We start from the raw sequence: 23670 nt of genomic DNA, 5'->3' as shown, positions 1-23670 counted from the left end.
TTGGTGACAATAATGTATTCTACTCTGCCGTCACCACACAGCGTTAATAAAATGGGTATTTCTTCGGAGGCAAAATTTTCGATGTCTTTGGGTATAGTTCTGTAACCAACTAACAAAATGGCATGTAAAATTTTTTTTCGTATAGCTTAGCTATAGCCCTATCTGGCGCAAATTACATTTTTTACATAATTGCCGTCTTTATACAAAATAAAAATATTTGAAGTGTGATTCTCTGATTCATATGGTGTGTCCGTTAGCCATTTTCCGGAACAAAATCGTTGATGTAGCATTTTCCTTATGATATAATATCAATATAAATTAAAATTATTTCGAAAGCTAATAAGTTGTCCTTCTNCAAATAGTATACAGAAATGATGGCCGATGGGATACCACGTTTCTGGAGTGGAAGCTACGTGCCGGAAAGCTCAGTGTAGAACGACCTCTCACAGGAAGGCGCAGGATGCAGGCCGCTACCAACCGGTCATTATGGAAATCATTGGGAGAGGCTTATGTTCAGTTGAAATGATTATGATGATGAGAAAATATTATGGATGTATACTAAAGTTTCAAAAAAAATTTTTTTTCACGAATTATTGTGGAATCGTTGCATTTTTTCATAACAACAGATCATTGTTTTTGTTATAATATGATTATTTTCTTAATTAAGAGCCAATTGTACATGAATATTATGAATTTTATTTCTATTTTTGATTAATATGTAACAAATTCTGATTCATATGGGCACAAAATATTTGAACGTCGATATCTTGAAAACTACTTTACAAAAACGAGTCCCTTATCCAAATATATGTTATTGGGTGTACCTATTTTCATATGAGTCTATGTTACAAACCTAAAATTGAATTTGAAATTTGTCCATATGAATCAGCCGAAGAATGCGATTTCGAAGAAGTGCCCAAATATCAAAATTTAATTTCAAGTAAACATTTATTTGAATTACATGCAAGAACAAACTAAAACGGAACGTAACACATGAACATTTTTTACTAAATAAAATAAAATTAAAGCAACGACAACTTTCAAAGTAACATAACATACTTAAACAGCAACAATTCGTGATAGCCAACTCAAAAAAAAAATATACAAACCTTCATTTATACTCAAGCAAATACATGCAAGTTTGCGATAAGTCGATATGGCTCATTTTGAGATAAGCAGTAGATAGTTATAAACAAACTACTGACTATTTTTGTCAGGTCAAATCATCTACATGCATGCCCCTGTTTTTCTATCATCGTATCAGTCTAATCTCCTTCCTCTTCTCCAGTGGAGTCAGCACCGGCGTCCTCTACGTCTGTGTTGTCAGCAGTATCAGGAGCCGACGACGGGACCGATGCTGTCGGTGCACTCTCACCATCACCCTCGGTGCGGTCATCTACAGAAGTGATAATAGAGTCAGGGTCATGTAAGTTAAACCTTTGAGAGTTACATTCTTTATTATTTATTTCTCGGTGTTTCTTTACGAGATCGAATCAGAATTGAGGAGATCCGTAAAGGAACTAAACTTGCTGACATAGCCCGACGGATTAGCAAGCTGAAGTGGCAGTGGGCAGGGCACATAGTACGCAGAACTGACGGCCGATGGGGCAGCAAGTTTCTGGAATGGAGGCCGCGCACCGGAAAACGCAGCTTGGGACATCCACCCACAAGGTGGACCGACGACCTGATATAGGTAGCAGGAAGGCGCTGGATGCAGACCGCTACCAACCGTGCGATGTGGAAGTCATTGGGGGAGGCCTATGTTCAGCAGTGGACGTCCTGTGGCTGAAAAGATAATGATGATGATGATGACATTCTTTATACTGCTCGATGCCATACAAAACAACTTTTAATTCTCGTTGTTACCACTCGGCATTCCACCTCTCATTTTCTTCCTATGACTGCAACCTCTGTATTTATATCCAGGGTCTACTGCTAGATGCCATCAAAACCCAATCAATGAAGGCTGTGTTAGTCTCGGTGGCAAGTTTAACTGTCACTTAGACTCACAAACGAAATTAATTAGATAAAGTAAGGCCGGCAATACACGGACAGCTCGAGCAGTTAGTCAGTGATCAACATACACGGACCGCTCTTGCAGTCAAGAGTCAACAGCTTGAAGCGGCCAATGATAACTGCTCGAGCAGTTGGTATTAACCGCTCAACAAATCATAAGCGCGCGCGCCGTGAAATGAAGAAAGTGGGCGAAGAAACTACGCGAGAGCTGTCGACAGCTCGAGCAGTCAGTGTATGGCTGGCGACTGCTTGACCGCACGATGAAAATTCACCGTGCTGTCGACCGTCCGAATCAGTTGCAACTGCTCGAGCGGTTCGTGTATGTGCGTCCATAGAATTCTGCAGTTCACTGTGCAGTTGCAGCTTGAAGCTGTCGACCCTGACTGCTTCAAGCGGTCCGTGTATTGCCGGCCTAAGATGAGATCAGATCGTAAATGCTAGCTTTGATCGCCTTGTCGCATCGGGTTCCAGGTTTTATTCCTCATCCAGGTCAATTCAGAATGAGATCTTTATAATAGCACTGGAAATTGATCTCAGTTTGTCGAAATGTTACCCTGGATCAAAAATTCTCACTTGGACAACAAGGATGATATTGTAAACTGAGACAATTTAATATATTTTCATAAAAATCTTGTGAGGTTATCCTCGTGGAATTTCACATCTATAAAAAGGCGACACTCTGAGTCGGTTTTGGGTAAAACAGATTAGTTGCACATTCAAGTGCAAGGCGATGTGTCATCCATTTCGCAATCGGTAACCTTGGGTTACCCACACGGGGTTGGTGACCTGGTTATTGCGATGTGACCCAAGGACAACCCTTGTAACCGTTGCCGTGGTTTAGGTTTGAATGTGTATTTAAGCGAAATTGCGGATAAGTTTTTGAATAACCTTAGGGTCATTTTGATGAATACTGAAGATGTGATGATGTGTTTTCCAGTTAAAAATTCCTACTGCTAAAGATGCTTTGTACATTAAAGGAGTTAAAAAGAGATGGAAACGTCAATAATTTTGTCTCAATTTCAATTTAGGCGGTTTTGTCGCTAAGAAAGAAGCGATTTCTTACAGACGACCTGGGGAGAGAGCAGTTAAGATTTAAGGTAAGGTAAAAGTAAGGCAAAACCATTTTGGAGTGCTAAGTCGTAAAATAGCATCGACCTTCTTTCGCAAATATGTTAAAATATCTTCAAGTACGCAACGGACGTCTATTTTGCAAGCTTACATAATAAATATAGTCGGTGTTTTTGGACGGTCAGATGCAATGATAGATTAAGAATGGCAGAATCGTCGTAACATATTTCGGGGTGATGTAATATGTTGCCTAACAATCGTTTGTTAGTCGTGAATCGTGATTGTAGTCTAGGCATACTTAAACATACTTTATGTGGCGCCATTGTGTCTTGTGTTGGTTACTGCGTAAAATGTAATCTTGGCACTGTTTTGCAAAGTAAAATAAGTAGGAAAAAGAACATAACTTAAACGTTACGTTGGCTTTAAGGGACATCAAATCATTAACTTTATACAAGGGAGATGTTTAGATTCAAATCGGTTAATCTATGCAGGCATCCATATTATTATGTAGGTAATAGGTTATATGGATTACGTTTGCTTATTGTATAAATTTTCTGGGCAATAAAGTTTTGAACAGGTACATGTGTCACAACATACATCAGACTAAACGATTATTACTGGAACAAATCTAAATGGTTATGGTTTTACTTTCTATGCAGTGACCTCGCGCCATTACTGTAACGTATTGAAAGATACTACATTTTTATCGTATGCGATACCTTTAGGAAAAGTTTGCTCAGACATTTTTCAATGTTTTTGATAACCTTGTTGACATATCGTGAGAAAAATGATAAGACGCATCCGATTTGCACGGCTGGTAGTTGTAATTTTAATCACAAATCCGCTAAAATAAATCATTTACTTAAACCATACCTGGAATGTCTTCAGGCACCTCCTGGGCGGGCTCTCCCTCCACGGCCTCAGCCGGTTCAATCCCTGGCTCCTCTTGTACCTCCTGAATCTCTTGAACTTCGGCTAAGCCAGGCTCGGCTTCATCTTCAGGTTCGAAGTCTGGTATCACTTCTGGCGGTCTCTGTTTATCAGATGACAAACTATTTGTAGATTCGTAAACGATTTGAGATAATCTTATGTGATTTGGGGTGCTATTCTTCAATAGTACTACAAATCAGGCATACATATTAGGATGATTCGTTATAACCAAGAGTCACCAAATATTGAAGAGATTTAGACACATTGATCAACCCACTCGCGATAAAGGTAAGTCCACTATCTTATCAAAAGGAATAAAGATAAACCGGGACTATTCCCACCTCTCGTTCTTCCTGCTGCAACTCCTGTGTAGCCAGTATTGTAGCAGTGGAAATGAGTGGGGACTATAAAAAGAATAAATAACCTCGGCGAAAGAAATCTTGTGCAATGACGCCTCCAAATCAGTAGCAGACACAGGCATCTGGCTCGGCAGGCGGCTCACGCGGCCACTCTCGGAAATCTGACTTTGCATGCGACTCTGACGTGACGTTGCTGTGAAATAGAAGAAGAATATTAATGAAGTTCATCTTTTTTTTCTGACCAGTTTCACTAGTTCGATATTAACCATCAAATTGACTGGGCACCCAACTCTGCCTCGATTCTGCCACGTCTTCAACGCGACTCATTCTGGACTTGGTCAGCTCAGCCCCAGTCAGGCTCTTGGTTGATGGCAGACCAGCGAACTGGCTCATAGCTCGGCTGGCTCGTGACCCCACTTGCTCAGGCAGGAAGTCTTCACCATCTACGTGGGTTATTGTCTTCATAGGATCATAGCCCAGACCAAGTTTTTCGCCGGCATATTCATCAAACATTGTATTGACGTCGTCTTCTTGGACTTTTATATCCTGGACAAACAAAAAGCTTGTAATATGCGCTTACTACGCCCGTAATTTTGATATTTATTGAAAGAAATAATACAGTAACTCCTATAATTTTTTGCACAATGAACTCTTACGATCATAGGTCCAAGGTCTATTTCTCTTGATGCTGCAACGTCAATTGGAGGTCCAAGTAGTTCAACTTTTGGTCCCATCTTCTTTTTCTTCGGTTTCAAGTGAGTTAGCAGATTCTTGCGGATGTGGTATCCTCTGTAGGCTGCCTAAAATATAAGATAAGTCTACAGGTAGGGGTAAATTGAACGTTTATTTTAACTAACTACATCAGGTTAGAATAAGATACATTTATTTTGACACACTGAAAACATGAATACCTATTGTAAGGATTACCTGAATCTTCTCAGTAGCTCTTGTCAATTCAGTAAATGACGGTTTAGTCTTCTTGTAAAGTTCTAAGGTATGCTGTGCAGCAATTTCCCAAGGCTCATCAGGTTGGACTTTCATGCTCTGAAAATGTGGTATAGTAGTAGTACCTAGTTAAACACATCAAAGTGCCTATTCGTCTATATTACGACGATATACATATTCCATTTTATGTAGGTACCTTCTCCAATAGCTTCTTTCGGTACCAATAGTCTCGGTAAGCGTTTCTAGAGATTTGGCACACTTTGGCGGCCATGTCCTCATCTAGGACGGTCCTTTGGAGAATCTTCTTCATTATTTGCATCTCCTTTACTTTCTCTTTAACAAAAATATTTGTTTTACTTTAAATGAAAAAGGAATTAATAATTAGGTACTGTCTTCAAATTATTCTATTTAGTACTTATATGACAAATCTTTTATGCACGTTGCAAAGTTATGCCTCTTATAGGTTATATCCACAACCTGTAACTGAAGATAATTGTAGAATGACCTATTTCCTTTTTAGTATACAACTTTGTTTAGTTTTTCGTATGATTATAAACGAACCTCTTCCCTCAATAGGCTCGAATCCCTCAACCTCCTCCTTAATCACTTGGGACAGCATTTCAGCCTGGGCTCTCTCCATGCCCAACTGCATCAGGTGTTCGGTGACCGAGGGCTTGCAGTCGCATAGGTCTTCAAGTATTCTCAAGGAGAGGATGCCATGCTCCCTCGTGATGAGCAGCACTGATAAGTAGTTTGCTATGAAGTCAAAGATCTTTTGGGGTTGTTCTCGTAATACCTGGAACGATTTTTAGTGAAAATAGAGAGTAGGTAGCATGAAGAAGAATTATTACAAAAAATCCTTCATCCACTAGGAATTCTGGGTATCTTCTTTCACTAATTTTAATAGAGCGATGGCCATGCCATATACTTGAACGAATTAGAGTTGCTAAAAGGGTGCTAGGTAGCATTTTAAGATCGTGTATGGTGCACTTAGATGGTGCATGGACATAAGTATGGTGTTTTTTTTTTTTTTTTATGCTAGACAAGGCANCAAGAAACGACGAAGACCTTGTACCGTCAATGGCAAAGGATAATCTCTTAAGGCCTCAATACGTTTTAATGGAGGGCGAATACCTTCTTTGGACACCTGATAACCTAGAAAGGTTACCTCAGGCGCACCAAACACACATTTAGACGTGTTGATAACCACACCATAATCAACAAGACGACGAAACAGGGTACGAAGATGCTGCGCATGCTGGACTGCATCCTTGGAGTACACAAGGATGTCATCAACATAAGGGAAGCAAAAATCGAGTCCTTTCACGACCTCGTCAATAAAACGCTGAAACGTTTGTCCAGCATTACGCAAACCAAAGGTCATGAAAGGAAACTCGAATAACCCAAAAGGAGTGGTTATGGCCGTCTTGCAAATATCTGCCTCGTTCACTGGAATTTGCTGGTACGCTTTCACCAGGTCTATAGTTGAAAATATAGTAGATCCTGATAGCGTGTTAGCAAAATCAGCAATGTGCCTCACAGGATATCGATCAGGCACCGTCCTGGCATTTAAAGCGCGAAAATCCCCACAAGGACGCCAACCATTTTCTCCTTTGCGCGCCATATGAAGAGGAGAAGACCACGGACTGCTTGAAGGACGTGCTGTCCCGCAGGCAACCATGTCATCAAACTCTCTTTTTGCCTCTAACAGCTTCTCCGGAGCTAGACGGCGTGGGCGACTCGAAACCGGAGGGCCTTCAGTTGTGATAATGTGGTGAACTGTAGAGTGTTTGACAACTCGCGGTAAGCCAGGTGGCTTAGTCAGATCTGGAAACTCGAGCAAAATCTCGGAAAATGGTGACTGATTAATGGACACCGCTCTAATACTGGCCTGTGAAGTCTTATCCACTGAAACAGCAGTCGAGCAATTAGTAGTTCCGTCTATTAGTCGTTTATTACGAAGGTCTGGTAATAGACTGTAATGCGCCAAGAAATCAGATCCAATTATTGGTATGCTGACATCGGCAATTACAAAGTTCCAATGAAAGACCCGGCGTAACCCTAGATTAAGGCGTAGAGTCACTGTGCCATAGGTCCTGATTGAGCTCCCATTAGCTGCACCTAACACATAATCTGAAGAGGAATGAGTTCCTCTTAGAAGACGACGCGGAAAGCAGCAGAGGTCAGAACCAGTATCGATCAAAAAACGACGCTTAGATGACACATCAGTAACAAATAACCGGCGGCCGGGCTCTAGACAGTCAGATGCCGCCATCAATGACTGCCTGTCTAGTTTTTTGCTTTATTGACATTTTCCTCCCAAGAACATGGAGAAATGCACCTGTGAGCCTTTTCACCGAAACGCTTATGAAATCTGCAAAGCCGCTTGTTAACACGCTCTGGAGACTTAGACGAAGATTGACCTCGCTGAATACTAGAGTTGCTAGAGCGTAGAGCCTCCACTTTTTCAGCCAACGCATCAATTCGCTGTACTAAACTTGTCAAAGTCGGCGTATTCGCTTCAACGGCATCCACGACAGATCCCATAATAGGTGGAGCTACCTCCATAACTTTATCAGCAATTTCAGCCACTTTACTGAGAGGTAAATCGACCTGCGCTGTCAAAATTACCTGGACGTTTTGTGGAAGGCGCCTTAACCACAACTCCCGCAAGAAATCATCATTAGGCAGAACGTCGCCCGCTAGCAAGCGAAGGTGCCGCAGGAATTGTGATGGCTTTCTATCTCCCAGTTGCTCCTCGTCCAAAAGTTGACGAATCCGCTGCTCCCTCGAAGTCGATAACCGCTTCGTAAGCTCAGCCTTGAGACACTCGTACTTGTTTTCCTTTGGTGGGCTCGCAATTATATCTTCGATTTCATCAGCCACCCGGGTGCCTAACATGGAAATGACATGACTGTATTTGGTGATGTCCTGAGTAATACCAGCTATGTGAAATTGTGCCTCAACTAAACCGAACCACGTAGTAGGCTTGTCGGCCCAAAAGGGTGGCAATTTAACCGACACGGCAGATACATGTGAAGCTTGTGATGGGCACTGTAAGGAATCAAGCTTGGTTTTTAATTCAGAAATCTGACGTTCCAAATCCTGTGTCGACATGTTAATGCACTATTATGAAAAAAGAAACCTCAAGACGAACACAAATTATAAAAAAAACGGTGAAGGGGTAGCGGTGCTAAAACAACATTCGCAAAGCCAATTAAAAACAAAATGCACCCTGTATAGCTACGGCTCACAATATTGCAACTAGACATGAATTTTAAAGATAACCATCCTATATAAACAACTGTACACCATTACACAAAATTATTTACATTAATATAATTAAATATTGTAATAAAAATAAAAATAAAAACACTCAAAAACTTGCAAACTGTCGCGTTGTCCAGCAAACAGGTAGGTGCTCAGCATTCACAAGGCAGGTGAACGCCTCTTCCCTCTGTGGTGAACGCGGCGTGGTGTGTCAACCCGGAACACGGAGCACGGAGCAAGCAACACGGAACAAATTGTGTGTCAACTTCTAGGTGTGAGCTCGGGCACGGGGTGATACGGTTCCAAAATGAAGTTGGAACTCGTTACTCGACCCTTGGTCGGGAGTTCAGGTCTGAGGTGTAAAAGTAGTCCTTGTCCTTTGCAGCAATTAAGCAGTACAGTTGTAGACAAATTGGACGAAAATCGGGGTCACCAATAAAGGGTACGTGGCTTAATATGGAAACTCACGTAGTCACTTTTGAATAAAATATAATATATTGTAAAATCTCCTATTTTACTACTTGACGTTCTCCTGACATCAACAACAACCTGGTTACCATCGCAACCGCCGTAGCCTATACCCGGCGCAAAGAGTTTTGCTTACCGCTACACCTACTGTCCCTGAAAAAAAGCTAGACGTTTTATTCTCGCTGTATTTTTTGATTTTTTTCTATAAAAAATACTTGGGCGTTTTGGCAAAAGTCAAGTTTAACATTTTGACTGCGACATTTTTTGTAGCATAGGAATGTAACGTTAAATGTTTTTATATTATAAATCCAGTTTTAATTGTAAGAGAAATATTAATTAGATCGTTGTTCGATTATGTAACTGAAATGAATAAATAAATAAATGCGCTTCGCATAAAAATGTGTTTTATTTTAAACTAGCTGCCTTTTTCTTTAGTTGCAAGGGCAGCGAGCGAGCTACCACCATCTCAATTATAATGGCGCTTTTACACTGCTGCGCGGAAATTAACCAAGTCAAGTCAAAAATACAGTGGGGTGAGGATGAAAAATGAATTAATTTCATCCCCACTCCACTGACACTTTTGACTTGACTCGGCTAATTTCCGCGTAGTGTAAATCCGCCATAAAGCCTTGATCACACCTACCGAGTGGACGGGCGAGACAGTAAAATGTTTACTCGGTCGAGACAGTTGGGTGAGCGAGTCACATACTCGAGGACTCTGCGTAATGTCCATACACACCGAGTACTCGGCCGAGAGCACTGTCTCGCCCGTTTGCTCGGTACGTGTGATCAAGGCTTAAGAGTCAGCGTCAAATAGTTCGTGACACCCAAAGTAGCCAAAAAATCCGCAACAAGTCTTTGTTACAATTGGAATAAGGTTGTGTTATCAACTTTTTGACCACTTTGGGTGTCACCATCTATTGACGTTGACTGTACGGGGGGCCCAGTGGGTCTAGACAAAGTGCAAATTATAATCGTAAACCAGTCGATAAGTGGTCAAAAAGTCCCTTTTTTGTATGGAGTTTTGACGGATTCGATCAAAAAGTGCGTTTTGTCTAGGGGGCCAGGGCCGGATTAACCACTAGGCAGAGTAAGCAACTACCTAGGGGCCCCCGCTATAACGATAATTAAAATTTTGGGTAAAGATGAAAAATAAATAAAATTTTATTCTCAAATGATTTATTGTTGTTTAAACACAGATACTTGATTACAATTTGTCCAAAATGGTTATTATACGTAAAGACTAGATTATTATTTAAATTACAACTATGAATATTATTAGTATTTAACGCTTAAGGGTACCTAAATATCACTAAAATACAATCTTAACTGTACAGTAAATAACTTATTAAGAAAATTATTGCTTCAAGTAGCGAAATTAAGAAACAATTTCTATTTTCTACAGGTCATAGAGACGTCTCAAGATTATACAAGTAATATTTTTGGATATCGTAAAATATTGCCAAAAATATTTTTTATTCAAAAAACTGAAATAATGAAGACAAGATAGTCCCGGGAAAAGTTGGAAAGATAACCTAGGAACCACGATCTAAAAGTGCAAAACTAGAATTGGAGTAGATAATTTTAAACCTCGTATTTAATTGTTACATTAATTTAGTGATATCATTTTTTTTCCTAATAAGGTAGCTACGTGATTTTTTTAGTGCGGGAGAGTTTAAAAGTTGAAAGTGCAAATTGTGTATTTACAAAATATGAGTAGGTAGAATAGGTAAGTATGATTATATTTATTTTATTAAATACGCATTGCTAAATATCGATAAATGTAGGAGTATTATCCCCTTTATTAAAATATCTTTATCTGATATAAAATACTGCTTTCTTCTATTAAAAATCTATTAGTAAGTAGATGTAACGTCTTCTTTATAATAACTCTTAGTATGGTTATCTAATTTTGAGCTTTATACAGTGTGTCCGGGCATGTAGTGATCAAACTTTAAGGGCGTAATCTATGGACAATTTTATCGATGAAAATACTTCAAATTTGGGGCCTGACCCATTTCTCGAAAAATTACATCGATTTAAGTTTTTAATTTTTAGTTTACACCTCTTCTTTAAAAAACAAGTGAAAGCGTGGGTAGCTTAACATTTATAGGCAAATATTTTATATCATACGATAGCCAATAAAATTATCTATTAGTAGAAGAAGAAAGCAGACACAAGTTTCATACATTTTATGGGAGTAAGAATGGATTTAATTAGAAAAATACATTACTTTTTTCACTTCTTTTTCAGTTATTTTCCAACACAAGAAAAACCAGGTATTTGAGCTATTCTACAAAACGAATGTAAATTTATTAGTCTACGTCTGCTGCTGGGAAGGGGTATCTTTGTTCAACAATTACGTCGAAACTAATAGACGTAGACTAATAAATTTACATTCGTTTTGTAGAATAGCTCAAATACTAAAAATACAATTCAAATAAAACATACCTTAATGACCTGGTTTTTCTTGTGTTGGAAAATAACTGAAAAAGAAGTGAAAAAAGTAATGTATTTTNAGGTTTATAAGAGTGTTTTAAGCCTATCAAACGTTTTAGCTAATGTAGGTTTTAAACCTATATTAGCATTTTATTATGAATAAGACCGTATGAGATTTATAGGAAAGAAAATTAAAATGTTGAAGATTTCAATCCCTACACGTGATTCTGGTAAAAGACTGGCCGATCTATATTCACACTTACAGTCAGGTTAAAGATCAACGCCACGAGGCGTCACGGTCGGTGCTGGTTGATTAGTCACTTGCCTAATTCGTTAGTTCGTCATTTATCGAATTTATCGATCGTGTTATATTAACGAGCATATATTATAATAACAACGAATAGGAACATAACTTTCCTGCCGCCTTGAAATGGATAATTTTCCTGACCTTTTCAGTAAAATGCGATAGCGAACTAATATATCGTAAACTTAACGCTATTTTGTTTTCCATCGTTAGGCTATATTCCGATTTTGACATTTTCAGTTTATTTTTCTATCTTATATCTTCTAAAGGTAACATTTTCAAAACCTTTCAACATTTAAGCCTGAAAAGTTCCGAGAATTACCTTGCCTTAATAAAACACCAAACTTTCGTAACCCTATACTCCAAATTTAGTTCAAAGATGACTGCCATTTTCCTTGTTAGATATGCACTCACACGTTCCAATTCACTCTAATTACATGCAATTTTATCTGGTACCCATTCATCATTCACGGTGACGCATACTCGTGCGCACGGTGTCGTTACGCGTTGTTTTGAGTTCATTGCTGGCTCGCTTGGTATTGCACGGTCACGCTTAGAGTAGTACACGCAATGGATAAGTGAAGTTGTGACGTGACGAGGTAATGTCGTTAGTGACAGAGCGAAGTGGTTGGGGAGGCGGTTCCCTGCTCGTCACTCTTCATCAGAGCACTATTTATATAGCGCCCTAGATATGCCTTATCAGGGATGGCGACTGGATTAAGGATTCTGTGTTACAAATAGCTGTCTTAATAATAGAAACGAAAGAGCTAATCTTTCGCAAGTGGAAAATTGAATTAATATTGTCTTCAGACATTCGGTCCAACCAATTACGTTTAAGCAAACTTTCAAAAAAGGCCCCCTAGTGTCATGTACTTTTAAAGCAGTCTAAGAACTCTAAGAGATAGAGAGAACAAAAAACAGGAAAGCATTGTTTGTTATATTTAGGAAGAAAGAAGAACGAAAGTCAAAATAGCGTACTTCGAATTTTAACAACCCTAGATCTAGATCAATCAAATAAAACAACGATGCGTCAAATTGGCGCGAAGCAAATGCCAGGTGTCATTGTGTGTCTGTTCACGACTGCGTACACCCTGCCCCCAGTTGAGGCTTGAACTACAAAACTGAACGCCATCTTTTGACCGTTAAGTTTTGATAGTCAAATTCTACAACTGATGGTCAGCGAATGATAAGTTAACCAAATAGAAACTAGTAACAGCCCTTCAGCAACGTATGTACCTACACAACCTGATGTCAGATTCTTTAAACTCTACTTATTGGTGTTTAGATACCAATGTGGTAGTTGCTTCAATAATAACGAAATAATGTCTTCTTGTCCAATCAGTACTTGTACCAAACCAACGTTACTATGTGGGTGTAGTACGTTGCTCACCCATGTAATTTATGGGACAGGAAATTTAATTTTATTGGATTTATTTTGCATAACAGCGACTAAATTATAAGTAAACAAGATTAACTGAATATTTGACGTTCCACGTGCCGCGTCCCAATTTTGAGGGTAACTCAATAGCGAAGTACTTGAGTCACCGTTCTCGGGAATGTTAACAGAAGGCCTCGAGCGCAATTTAGGAGCAATCGGGATGTGATTTGATATCAAATTTTTCCGCCATGAAAATGATAGAAAACTTCTTACTTTGCGGTATCGGATTACGTTTAAGTAATTTGAGAATATTTTCTTTTTTTCTGGGAACTGTATTCATTTATATTGTTATATTCCTGCATTAGATAGTAAGAATCTTTTGAGGGGTGATATACATATCGGCGCGCGGGGCGCAATAAATAAAGTTAGTGTCCACTCGCACGTGTTCCCATACGCCCACATAGGTAGGTAAACAGTATGCTTCTGGTGCCGTCCGAGTGCCCGACGCTCCTACATACATAATGTATCTTACTTCACCTGGATTCTTAATTTACAATGTATACCCCTATCGCTGGATATACAAACTTCACATTGTGCAAGAATTGCATAAAATTCTTTTGGTCATACTTACCCAAAATAAAATACTTAACAATGCATCCTAACAAAATTATAGCAAATTCAAATCTCGGGCCTTGGTTAAGCTGATGAACTGGGCGAATTAAAACTCAAGAGGAAAATATTACGAAACCCGTTCCAAAAGTTTTCCAATCCAAATAGCAATTATCTGCGTCCTTTAAGTTGGGAATAGGTCTGCTTGACAACTGACGGCCCTCGAGGTCGATTGCAGATCCCAAATTCTATTCTCTATTGAATTCATAACAAGCCTTGCTCTTGACAGAGCTATGAATGCCCGTAGGCTAATATCACGATGCTCGCGCTGTCTTGTGAGACTTTTGTAATAGAATAATAAGAGGATTATATGGCCAAGGAGTTTTGGGCAGTGGAACTGTGTTTCGTTGTTTACTTATGGAGAACATTTTGTGTTCAACATACTCGTAAGTGTGTCAAATGTTGTCACTGTTTACCATAAACTGTGCAATTAGAAAAAAAAAACTTTCACGTTTTGGCACACATTTTTATTCAACAATTTAATGTACAAGTAAGTAGTCATCCATCCACTTGACAGTGGTAGCGCGCGCTTTGAATTGGAATAGTTTGGTACAATACCTTCCTGCGAAGCTTTTATTTTTGTTTATGTACGAGTAAAGCTAAGAAATGTCCTACCATTAATGGTCATCATTACATTAACAAGGGCGATATCTCGAGTATGCATTCGATGACTTGATGACCGTTGATTCGACCTTCCCACGTCATTTCGGGGATTAACGTGAGCACGCATTGATTACACCTACTTCGACCTTTGAATTTGACCTTTATTGCACCACTCAGGATTTATTTAGAGACTACGATTTTACTGTTGGAATGGGTAGTGTGCACAAAGAGCACTTAAATAAAATCAAAAATGTAGGTCCTAAAAAGCTACCTGTACCAAGTTTCATCACAATGAAATGCTTTTTTTTACTATTTATTTAATAAGGTATACCTCAATCAAATGATTTTTTACTATTTGTTTGATAAGGTATCTTAGTACCTCAATTAAAAAAATGCTTTTTTAAAATTATTTATCTGATAAGGAATAAGGATAGCTCATCTTCGTGATCGTCGATTAAAGACGATTGGTGAGAGTTACAGTAAAATAATTTTAGTTCTACAGAACCTTGCTGCCCCATCGGCCGTCAGTTCTGCGCACTATGTGCCCTGCCCATTGCCACTTCAGCTTGCTAATCCGTCGGGCTATGTCAGCGACTTTAGTTCGTTTACGGATTTCCTCATTTCTGATTCGATCTCGCAAAGAAACACCAAGCATAGCCCTCTCCATAGCACGCTGTGCAACTTTGAGCTTCTGTATAAGGCCTATAGTGAGAGGCCACGTTTCCGAGCCATAAGTTATCACTGGTAACACACATTGATTGTAGACTTTCGTCTTCAGGCATTGGGGTATTTTGGACGAAAAGATGTTACGTAGTTTCCCGAACGCTGCCCAGCCGAGTTGGATTCGACGATTGACCTCCTTCTCGAAATTGGACCTACCTAGCTGGACCGTTTGTCCGAGGTAGACATACTTGTCGACAATCTCGAGAATTGAGCTCCCAACTGAAACTGGGTAGGGCGCAACATGGATATTCGACATAAGCTTCGTTTTGTCCATGTTCATCCTCAGGCCTACCTGTTGGAAAACTCGATTAAGGTCTTCGAGCATTGTGCCAAGATCTTCCAACGATTCTGCCATGACCACAATATCGTCGGCAAACCGAAGGTGAGTGATGTACTCGCCATTAATGTTTATGCCGAATCCTTTCCATTCCAGGAGCTTGAAAGCGTCCTCCAATGCAGCGGTGAACAGTTTCGGAGATATAACATCTCCCTGCCTAACGCCTCGCTGCAGTGGAATCGCCTTCGTGCTCTGCTCCTGTACTCGGACCGACATGGTGGCGTTTTTGTACAAGCACTTCAGCACCTCGATATACCGATAGTCAATACGGCACCGCTGGAGAGATTGTAACACTGCCCAAGTCTCAATCGAATCGAAGGCCTTCTCATAGTCCACGAACGCCAAGCATAGTGGCAAGTTATACTCCTCAGTCTTCTGTATAACCTGTCGCAGCGTATGGATGTGGTCTATGGTACTATAACCTTTTCGGAATCCGGCTTGTTCGGGAGGCTGGAAGTCATCGAACCTACGCGCGAGACGGTTCGTGATGACTCTCGAAAACAGTTTGTAGACATGACTCAGAAGCGAGATGGGTCTGTAATTCTTCAGCAAGGTCTTATCACCTTTCTTGAAGAAGAGCACCACCACGCTTCTGTTCCATGCCTCTGGCGTAGTTCCCTGGAGTAAGACGGAGTTAAAGAGTCTCTGAAGGACTTTCAGTATCGGTGTTCCACCCGCGTTCAGAAGCTCCGATGTTATTCCGTCATCACCCGGTGCCTTGTTGTTCTTTAGCTGTTTGAGAGCCATCCTAATCTCGTATAGGCTGATGTCCGGGATATATTCGGTATAGTGTCGAGTTAGTTTAGCTCTTGGATCTGTGGTTGAGCTATCAACAGGTTTGGTGACTGAGGTATATAACTGTCCATAAAACCTCTCGATCTCACCCAGAACCTCGGCTTTTGTTGACGTTACACTACCGTCCGCCGTCGTTAGCTTGGGGCAGCAAGGTTCTGGAATGGAGGCCGCGTACCGGAAGGCGCAGCGTGGGACGTCCACCTACAAGGTGGACCGACGACATCGTGAAGGTAGCAGGGAAGCGCTGGATGCAGGCCGCTACCAATCGATCAATGTGGAAAGCATTAGGGGAGGCCTATGTTCAGCAGTGGACGTCCTATGGCTGACATGATGATGACATGATGAATTTTAGTTCCGAATTCTAATATTAAAATTTTCCTCTTTGCAGAAACGTGTTCCCAGAAAACATAGCGCAAGCAACGATCGCGACCTACCGAACTAAATTAAATTACAATCCAGATGACCCGAAAGCAATTAAAGGTAACAATCTGAATTATACTAAAAAAATTCAATATATTGACAAGAAGAAGGAAGAATTGTTTATCTGAAGAATAGTTAATTCAAATGAGAACTCGAAGTAAGACTCCAAAACCTGGTATTTTTGATAACTTTTTTCTAACTTCCAGGGAAACTGGAGACCTACAAAATCGATGGCGAATACCAAAGCGGAAGCAATGTGTTGGGATTGGTGTGCTTCAGCGTGGTGCTGGGCATCACCCTGGGGAAGATGGGAGAGAAGAGCCGACCTTTGCAAAACTTCTTCCACGCTTTGTCTGAGGCTATGATGATCATCACTGGATGGGTCATTTGGTAAAAATTGACTTTATATTCGGAAGTAACACGGCAGTTAGTTTGATGGCCGGTCATCCGTGTAACTCCTAAATACATACCTAATAGCTGATTTATAAGAGTTCAACTTAGATTGAGAAGAGATAAAAAAATCTGAAAGCACATTGCGGGAGACATAACCTATGTTCGGTGGGTAAACTGCCTACTTAACTTAATTAGACCCATATACAGGGTGGAATTTTAAAATGCCACCGGGAGGGAAAGTACTCTTAATATTGTAGATAGAAAATTTTACTCAAAGAAAACATGCCTTTATTTTTAAAAAGAAATAGAACTGCATTCAAAGATTTCCAAAAAATTGCTTGCCACACCCGGGATTCGAACTATTTCGAACCAACTAAAATCTGTCAAAAATTACACCCTGTATTTTATTGCATCGATCGTTAGGGTTAAGTATAAAGATGAAATCTCTCTAACAAACTTAATAAATTAAATTAAAGGAAAACCATGAAATCTTAAATTATTTTAATTATTTACAGAAAATGTCATGCTATATCTAGTGGTGAATTTTCGAAAAAAAATCGAAAATCTTTGAATGCAGTTCTTTTTCTTTTCAAAAATGAAGGAATGTTTTCTTTGAGTAAAATTTTATATTTACAGTATTAAGGGTACTTTTCCTCCAGGTGGCATTACAAAATTCCGTCCTGTACCTATATGCCCAGAGCGCAGAGGCACGAAAACTACCCAATGGTACATGTTCCCTTGCGTGCGATCGATGCTTATAAAAACTGTAAATATGCCAAATTTCAATAAAAATCTGAGACCGAAATAGTTCTGTGAATCTATATAATAAATAAATAAAATAATACATCTATATAATATAATCATTCATCGATATTTAGTTCGACGAGAATTTTTGTCTTATTCCAGGCTATCACCCCTCGGAGTGTTCTTCCTCGTGACCGCCAAGATCATGGAGATCGATTCCTTTGCGGAGCTGGTAGGGCGACTCGGCCTGTACTTCATGACGGTACTCCTGGGGCTGTTCCTGCACGGCTTCGGCACGCTCAGCATCCTGTTCATCCTGGCTACCAAGAAGCTGCCGTGCCGGTACATCGCGAAGATGGGGCAGGTTATGGCGACTGCGTTTGGAACTGCATCTAGGTAAGGAGTTGAATCCGAAAACTACATAGGTAATGGAGATTCACTTCTTTATAAAGCTCATAGGGTTGGAAAGGGCAAAGGGTTGTAGTTCAAGGCTGTATTTTAATTGGCCTTTTTGTCAGAGGGGCACAAGCAGCTATCTCCATTTGTGTATCTTTTTCATTATGTACCTATGTCTTTCCTGCTTGTATGTCTTTCTTTCAAATAAAAACTATTCTATTCTAATTGTTTAAAGAACCTTGGGATTCTCTTAATTCTTCTGTAGCTGTTGCAGTAGCAAAGATTCTCAGGAATTTAAAAACCTGTGCTGTCATTTTTATAATGTAAATTATCAAATGAGAACAATTGCATTGAAAAAAAAACCTACAATAGAAACAAAAAATATAAGCCAATGATCATACGCCTTACCCCATTCGTAAACCTGATGGTGACGCTATAGCAGATATGTCTACTAACTAAAATACGAGGGAGTTTGTAAGCTAATAAAAAGCAGATTCCAATTGCTTGAAGATGGAAGCAACCAGAAACAGCGTCAAAACATTCTGAGTAAGTTTCCCTTGACTTTAATAGCTTGTCGATCTTATGACGTCATCAATATTCCAGTTCAGCGACGATGCCGATCACGATCGGGTGCTGCGACGACATGGGCCTGGACCCGCGCATCACGCGGTTCGTGATCCCCATCGGCGCCACCATCAACATGGACGGCACGGCGCTGTACGAGGCCGTCGCCGCCATCTTCATCGCGCAGCTGCGGAGAGTCGAGATGTCGTTCGGGAAGATTGTTGCTGTCAGGTAAAAAACCCAAAAACTCATTTGTTTTTTGCAAGTAGGCTTTTTGCATACGTCCCAATATTACTTTAACCCTGCCTCTGCTTCAGGACAATAAATGTGCAAGTGCTGAGCAGAAGCAGCGCAAGAAACTCAGTTACTATTGTCGGCCTCTTTTTAAAGGGATTACAATGAAGTAATTTACACACATTGCGTATAGCATGGTTTGATGTTTCACTACAATGTTAAATGTAGACCTTTAAGTTACGCCAAAGAATTACTAGAGAGAGATTTACAAGAGTCGAACTGTAGACAAGAATGGATGTTTGTATGATAAATATCATGTTTTGCGATCGTAGCTTAAAAATGTGGTTTTTAACCACAATTTTTGTAATCGCTGTAAATTGGGGCAATTTCACTAGTGACACTAACATCAATAAGATGTTTAGCAGATTCATGTAATACGCTTCATGACCCCGTCTAAAAATCTAGGTATTGAAACATAATTACGTAGTATTAATATACATAAATATTGCTACTTATCTTTTCCTTACTTTATGACTTTGCAGTTTTACGGGAGTGAGAATATTTGTAGAGTGGTCGGGATTCAGTTATCTTTTACCTTTCTAGACTAACCCACCACCACCCATGGTTCTTCCTGCCTCACGGCGTATGAACCGAATCTCGGGAGAGCGCGCGGGTACTTGCTCTGGGCTCTTTTCCCCGGGCGCTTTGCTTGACTCCCTACAAATTTATCTGATCCATGTCCCTTCTCATAGTCAATTCTCCCCCTTCCGGGGCTTGACACCACAAATACGGTACTTCGCTTCGGGCTGTAGATCGTTGATAAATGTCATCACTTCTCATAACTTCGCCTGATTGTGTGCCAGGAGTGCGCGAACTCGCGCAGCGCGATCCAGTTAGATCCACCTTTCTATACTATGTGCTTCAAATTGTATAAAAACTCGGATTTGCCCGCACTTGCATGTCTGCAGCGTGACCGCCACGGCGGCGAGCATAGGCGCGGCCGGCATCCCGCAGGCCGGGCTCGTGACCATGGTCATGGTGCTGGACACCGTCAACCTGCCCGCCGAGGACGTCTCCATCATCCTCGCCGTCGACTGGCTGCTGTAAGTACTCCTAGACTATTGGTTCAATCTTTATAACTTGGCCTTAACTGGTTAAGTCGATAAAAATAATGACAGTCACAAGAGTTACAGCAGTGGGGAACTAGAGGTGGGAATAGTCCCATCATCGATATAAATTTCTGCAGTGGGGATATAGTTCCCTCCATATTTTGTACCTCATTCGCTTGTGTTGTGGTCTAAAAACAATGAAAAATTTGACTGTTATGACTATTATACTGTAACAGTGCGTTGGTTAGTTTCGTCCCAGTAGTAAGTCCAGAATTTAGAAACACTCTATTAAACTAAGTTTCAGAACTTATACTTATTCAGGTTTTATTTTTATGAATTTGTAGGTATTCCAAATAAGTACTAGAAAGTAGTAGGAATTGAAAAGGTTCAAAAATAGTTATTTTGTCATGAGTGCAACTTTGTTTGGTCCACTGAATCGTTATAATACCTACAAATCCTCCTTCAAGTGATATTTTAAGCATCACTCCAGCACTTTTCTAAAACATCCCCAAACAATTTCAGCGACCGATTCCGGACGACGATCAACGTGGTGTGCGACGCGTTAGGCGCCATCATCGTGTCGTCGCTCTCTCAGGGCGACATCGAGAAGACGCGCGCCATCCAGAACGACCGCGAGGCGGCGCCTGCGCATGAGCTCACCGAGCTAGAGAAAGGCGAGCACTGAACCGCCTTGACTAACGGTTAGGGCTATTTGACACCGAAGCGAAGACGAGTTGAAAGAAGATGATTGTTATTTACATGTCTCGATTAAAGCGGGGACAGGACCAAAGTAGACGGGACACATCCAAACAATTTCCATAATACCTACATATCTCCATGCGGAGTGACATGACGAAGGGAGACGTGACATATTTCGCAACCAATAAAAAGTTCGCTACTTTTACGTCTCGCCTCAAGTGGTCTCAAGCAGAGGCAAGATGAAAGAAGATGAGACAGAAATAATTTCTTTATTTATATGTATTTTCGAATCAGCTTTAGTGGAAACGGTTGAGCAGACCTCCAATTGATTCTTTTTGGTGGAAGAAATAACTTGCCTGCTATGCTTCTCGTCACAGCTCATCTCAACTCGTCACCTCGTCTCTGCTTTGATGGAAAACAGCCCTTAAAACCGTTCTGTGTTCAAATAACGACACCGTTATTTTGTGCCAGGACAATAAATTAAACGATCAAGCGTATTTATGTTGTGATTCTGAATTTGTTTCTTAGTTAAGTCTTATGAATCTCAGATATGCTGCCTGGGTTAGATACAATGTTGATTTACATTTAAAATTGTCGTTTGCGATATAAATCTTATATTTCTTAACATTTCGTAGAAGTGTTGTATTATATGAAGTTTACGATAATGTATTATAGATTTGGATTATTGTTGTGTGTAAGAATGGTGTAGCCATGATGTTATTGTAATATATTTCGTTTGTATCTTCTGACTTTCATAATCCTGATGCTTATTCTTTGACAAAAATTTAGTAATTCTTTGGATGGTCATCTATGAGTCTATACTATTTCGAACGTTTAAGAGAGCTTATAATGTCGGTGTGTTCTCGATGTGCCATTTATACTGTAGGAAGTGCATTAGAGGCGATAATATATTCACATCAGGTAAATGCAATTTCTGTACTTAAAAACTTTTTCATGATTTCTCAAAACAGTCCTCTATTGATTGCAGTAAATAATTGAGATGTCGTGAAATGGATTTTGAGCCAATCATCATCTCATGTACAAATGTAATGATGTATAACTTACACTATATTTTGGAAAAAATAAAATTACACTCAGTCAACATTTCGAAACATTTTTCAAAAACGTACTCTGTAGCTAAAACTGTTTATCTATTTTTGTATGGATGTACATTTGCGTATGTAGTGAGTGTTTAGCTCTAATATTTATGGATGTATTACAGTAAATGTGCCATAATAATATAAGTCAAGGACTTTTTGTTAATTTGTTTTGTAAGATACATTACAATGTAGAGTTATTGTCAGTCAATATAGTCATTGCATTCCATTTATTCTCATGTGAAGCAGTTAACACTCAAAAGTGTCTAAATTTATCTTTTTATGTTAAATATTGTATATTTATTAAACTGTTATTTTATAATTTATTATAATATAATATGTGTCACGTTTTAAATGTATTGCAATAAAGACATTGGAAGTATCAAAACTTAGTATTGACCCGATGTTTAAAAACAAAATATTACAGACTTACTTTATCAGGCAATAAGTTGCACGAAACACACTCAAAGTGTTGGACAACATTACACAACGAAGGGTAACTTTTAAATTAAAAGCTCTACGTTCCTGCAACTCGTAGCGAGCTTTGTGCTTTCTAGTATAGTCACGCGTTGTGCACATGTTGCGCGTCATTTGTTGCCTGTCAATTGTTTTCTGGTGGATTTATATCATTATATTGAAGGTAAATGATATTATATCGTATGCAAAACCTAATTGTCTTACGTAATTAGACTCCATATCAGTGTTCGGCCTACTTCAGTATTGACTAAAATGTTCTATATCATAGCTCAGGGATGGCGAACCTTTAAGTATGAACGTGCCACTATTTAAAAAAAATTTGAAGTAGTCATAGACACGTGCCATTAAATTAACACCTAATGCTATCAAGTGGCACCACTGGTGAGTGACACGACCTTACTCTACAGTGGCACTAACTGATGACGGCAAATACGATAGCTCATAATCAAAACACATTATTTACTATTGAATTACTGAATTTGTGATTGGTGGCGTGCCCAAAATATTATGTCGCGTGCCATCATTGGCACGCGTGCCATTGGTTCGCCAACCCTGTCATAGATGATACTCGTAAGTCAAACTTATATTATATAGGTGTAATGTTTGTATACTTCTAGTCTGTTAATATATTCTTTGGATTCACGAGCCACTGTTTTACCGTGTATATCTTTATTAGGTGAGTAAACGCATCACAAACAAGTCTTGAGCATGAAATAAAAAAGTGAAATTATATAGAAACTTTAAAAATGAACCAAAAATTGACCAAATATACATAGTGATAAGTATTAAGCACAAACCTGTGGCGGCTCTATACAACTCTATGACATATTTTATGTTTTATCTATATGGAAATAATTGATGTTAATTATTTTAATTAATAAACACTTCAGTGTGAATGTTTTGTTTTTTATCGTACCTCTAGTTTTAAACTAAAGCTTATTTTTTATTAATTTTGAATTCGGACTTTTCATCGTGGGTTGTTATGTTGTAATAGGTTTAAATCTATATATATATAAGAAAGTCGTGTTAGTTACTTCGCTTATAACTCAAGAACGGCTGAACCGATTTAGCTGAAAATTGTCAGGGAGGTAGTTTAGAGCCAGGAGAAGGACATAGGATACTTTTTATCGGGACAATATTATTTGATCCTCTAAAAACTAATTGATCTTTTTTGTATGTGCACTTTTAAAAATAAATGATGTTTTTTATTATATTTTATCCTTATATTAATTA

The 23670-nt window shown here is 39.4% G+C and overlaps 2 protein-coding genes across 2 annotated transcripts in view; one reads left to right on the top strand and one right to left on the bottom strand.

Annotated features, from left to right (window-relative positions):
* Positions 1 to 1125: 1125 nt before the first annotated feature.
* The window catches only part of LOC114357165 (uncharacterized), an 85901-nt gene continuing 63356 nt past the window's right edge, over positions 1126 to 23670 (bottom strand). Inside the window, exons 2-9 of the mRNA XM_028310664.1 lie at positions 5880 to 6114; positions 5515 to 5651; positions 5301 to 5417; positions 5030 to 5173; positions 4640 to 4919; positions 4439 to 4566; positions 3958 to 4117; positions 1126 to 1396 (exon numbers count right to left, since the gene is read on the bottom strand). Coding sequence (XP_028166465.1) covers positions 1266 to 1396; positions 3958 to 4117; positions 4439 to 4566; positions 4640 to 4919; positions 5030 to 5173; positions 5301 to 5417; positions 5515 to 5651; positions 5880 to 6114 — 1332 coding nt within the window. The 3' untranslated portion in view covers positions 1126 to 1265. The remainder of the gene's footprint in view (positions 1397 to 3957; positions 4118 to 4438; positions 4567 to 4639; positions 4920 to 5029; positions 5174 to 5300; positions 5418 to 5514; positions 5652 to 5879; positions 6115 to 23670) is intronic.
* Positions 16697 to 23196, top strand: LOC114357168 (Excitatory amino acid transporter 1). Its single transcript, XM_028310667.1, has 6 exons — positions 16697 to 16784; positions 16931 to 17114; positions 18024 to 18257; positions 18861 to 19052; positions 20024 to 20158; positions 20687 to 23196. Exons 2-6 carry the CDS (start codon positions 17032 to 17034, stop codon positions 20847 to 20849), a joined length of 807 nt encoding a protein of 268 aa, XP_028166468.1. The 5' UTR covers positions 16697 to 16784; positions 16931 to 17031; the 3' UTR covers positions 20850 to 23196.

Source organism: Ostrinia furnacalis, unplaced genomic scaffold (genome assembly GCF_004193835.3).
Source record: "Ostrinia furnacalis isolate ACB-3 unplaced genomic scaffold, ASM419383v2 OfSCF3056, whole genome shotgun sequence".
Taxonomy (NCBI): domain Eukaryota; kingdom Metazoa; phylum Arthropoda; class Insecta; order Lepidoptera; family Crambidae; genus Ostrinia; species Ostrinia furnacalis.
Note: the sequence above shows the minus strand (reverse complement) of the source record. Positions and strands in the feature narration are given on the sequence as shown.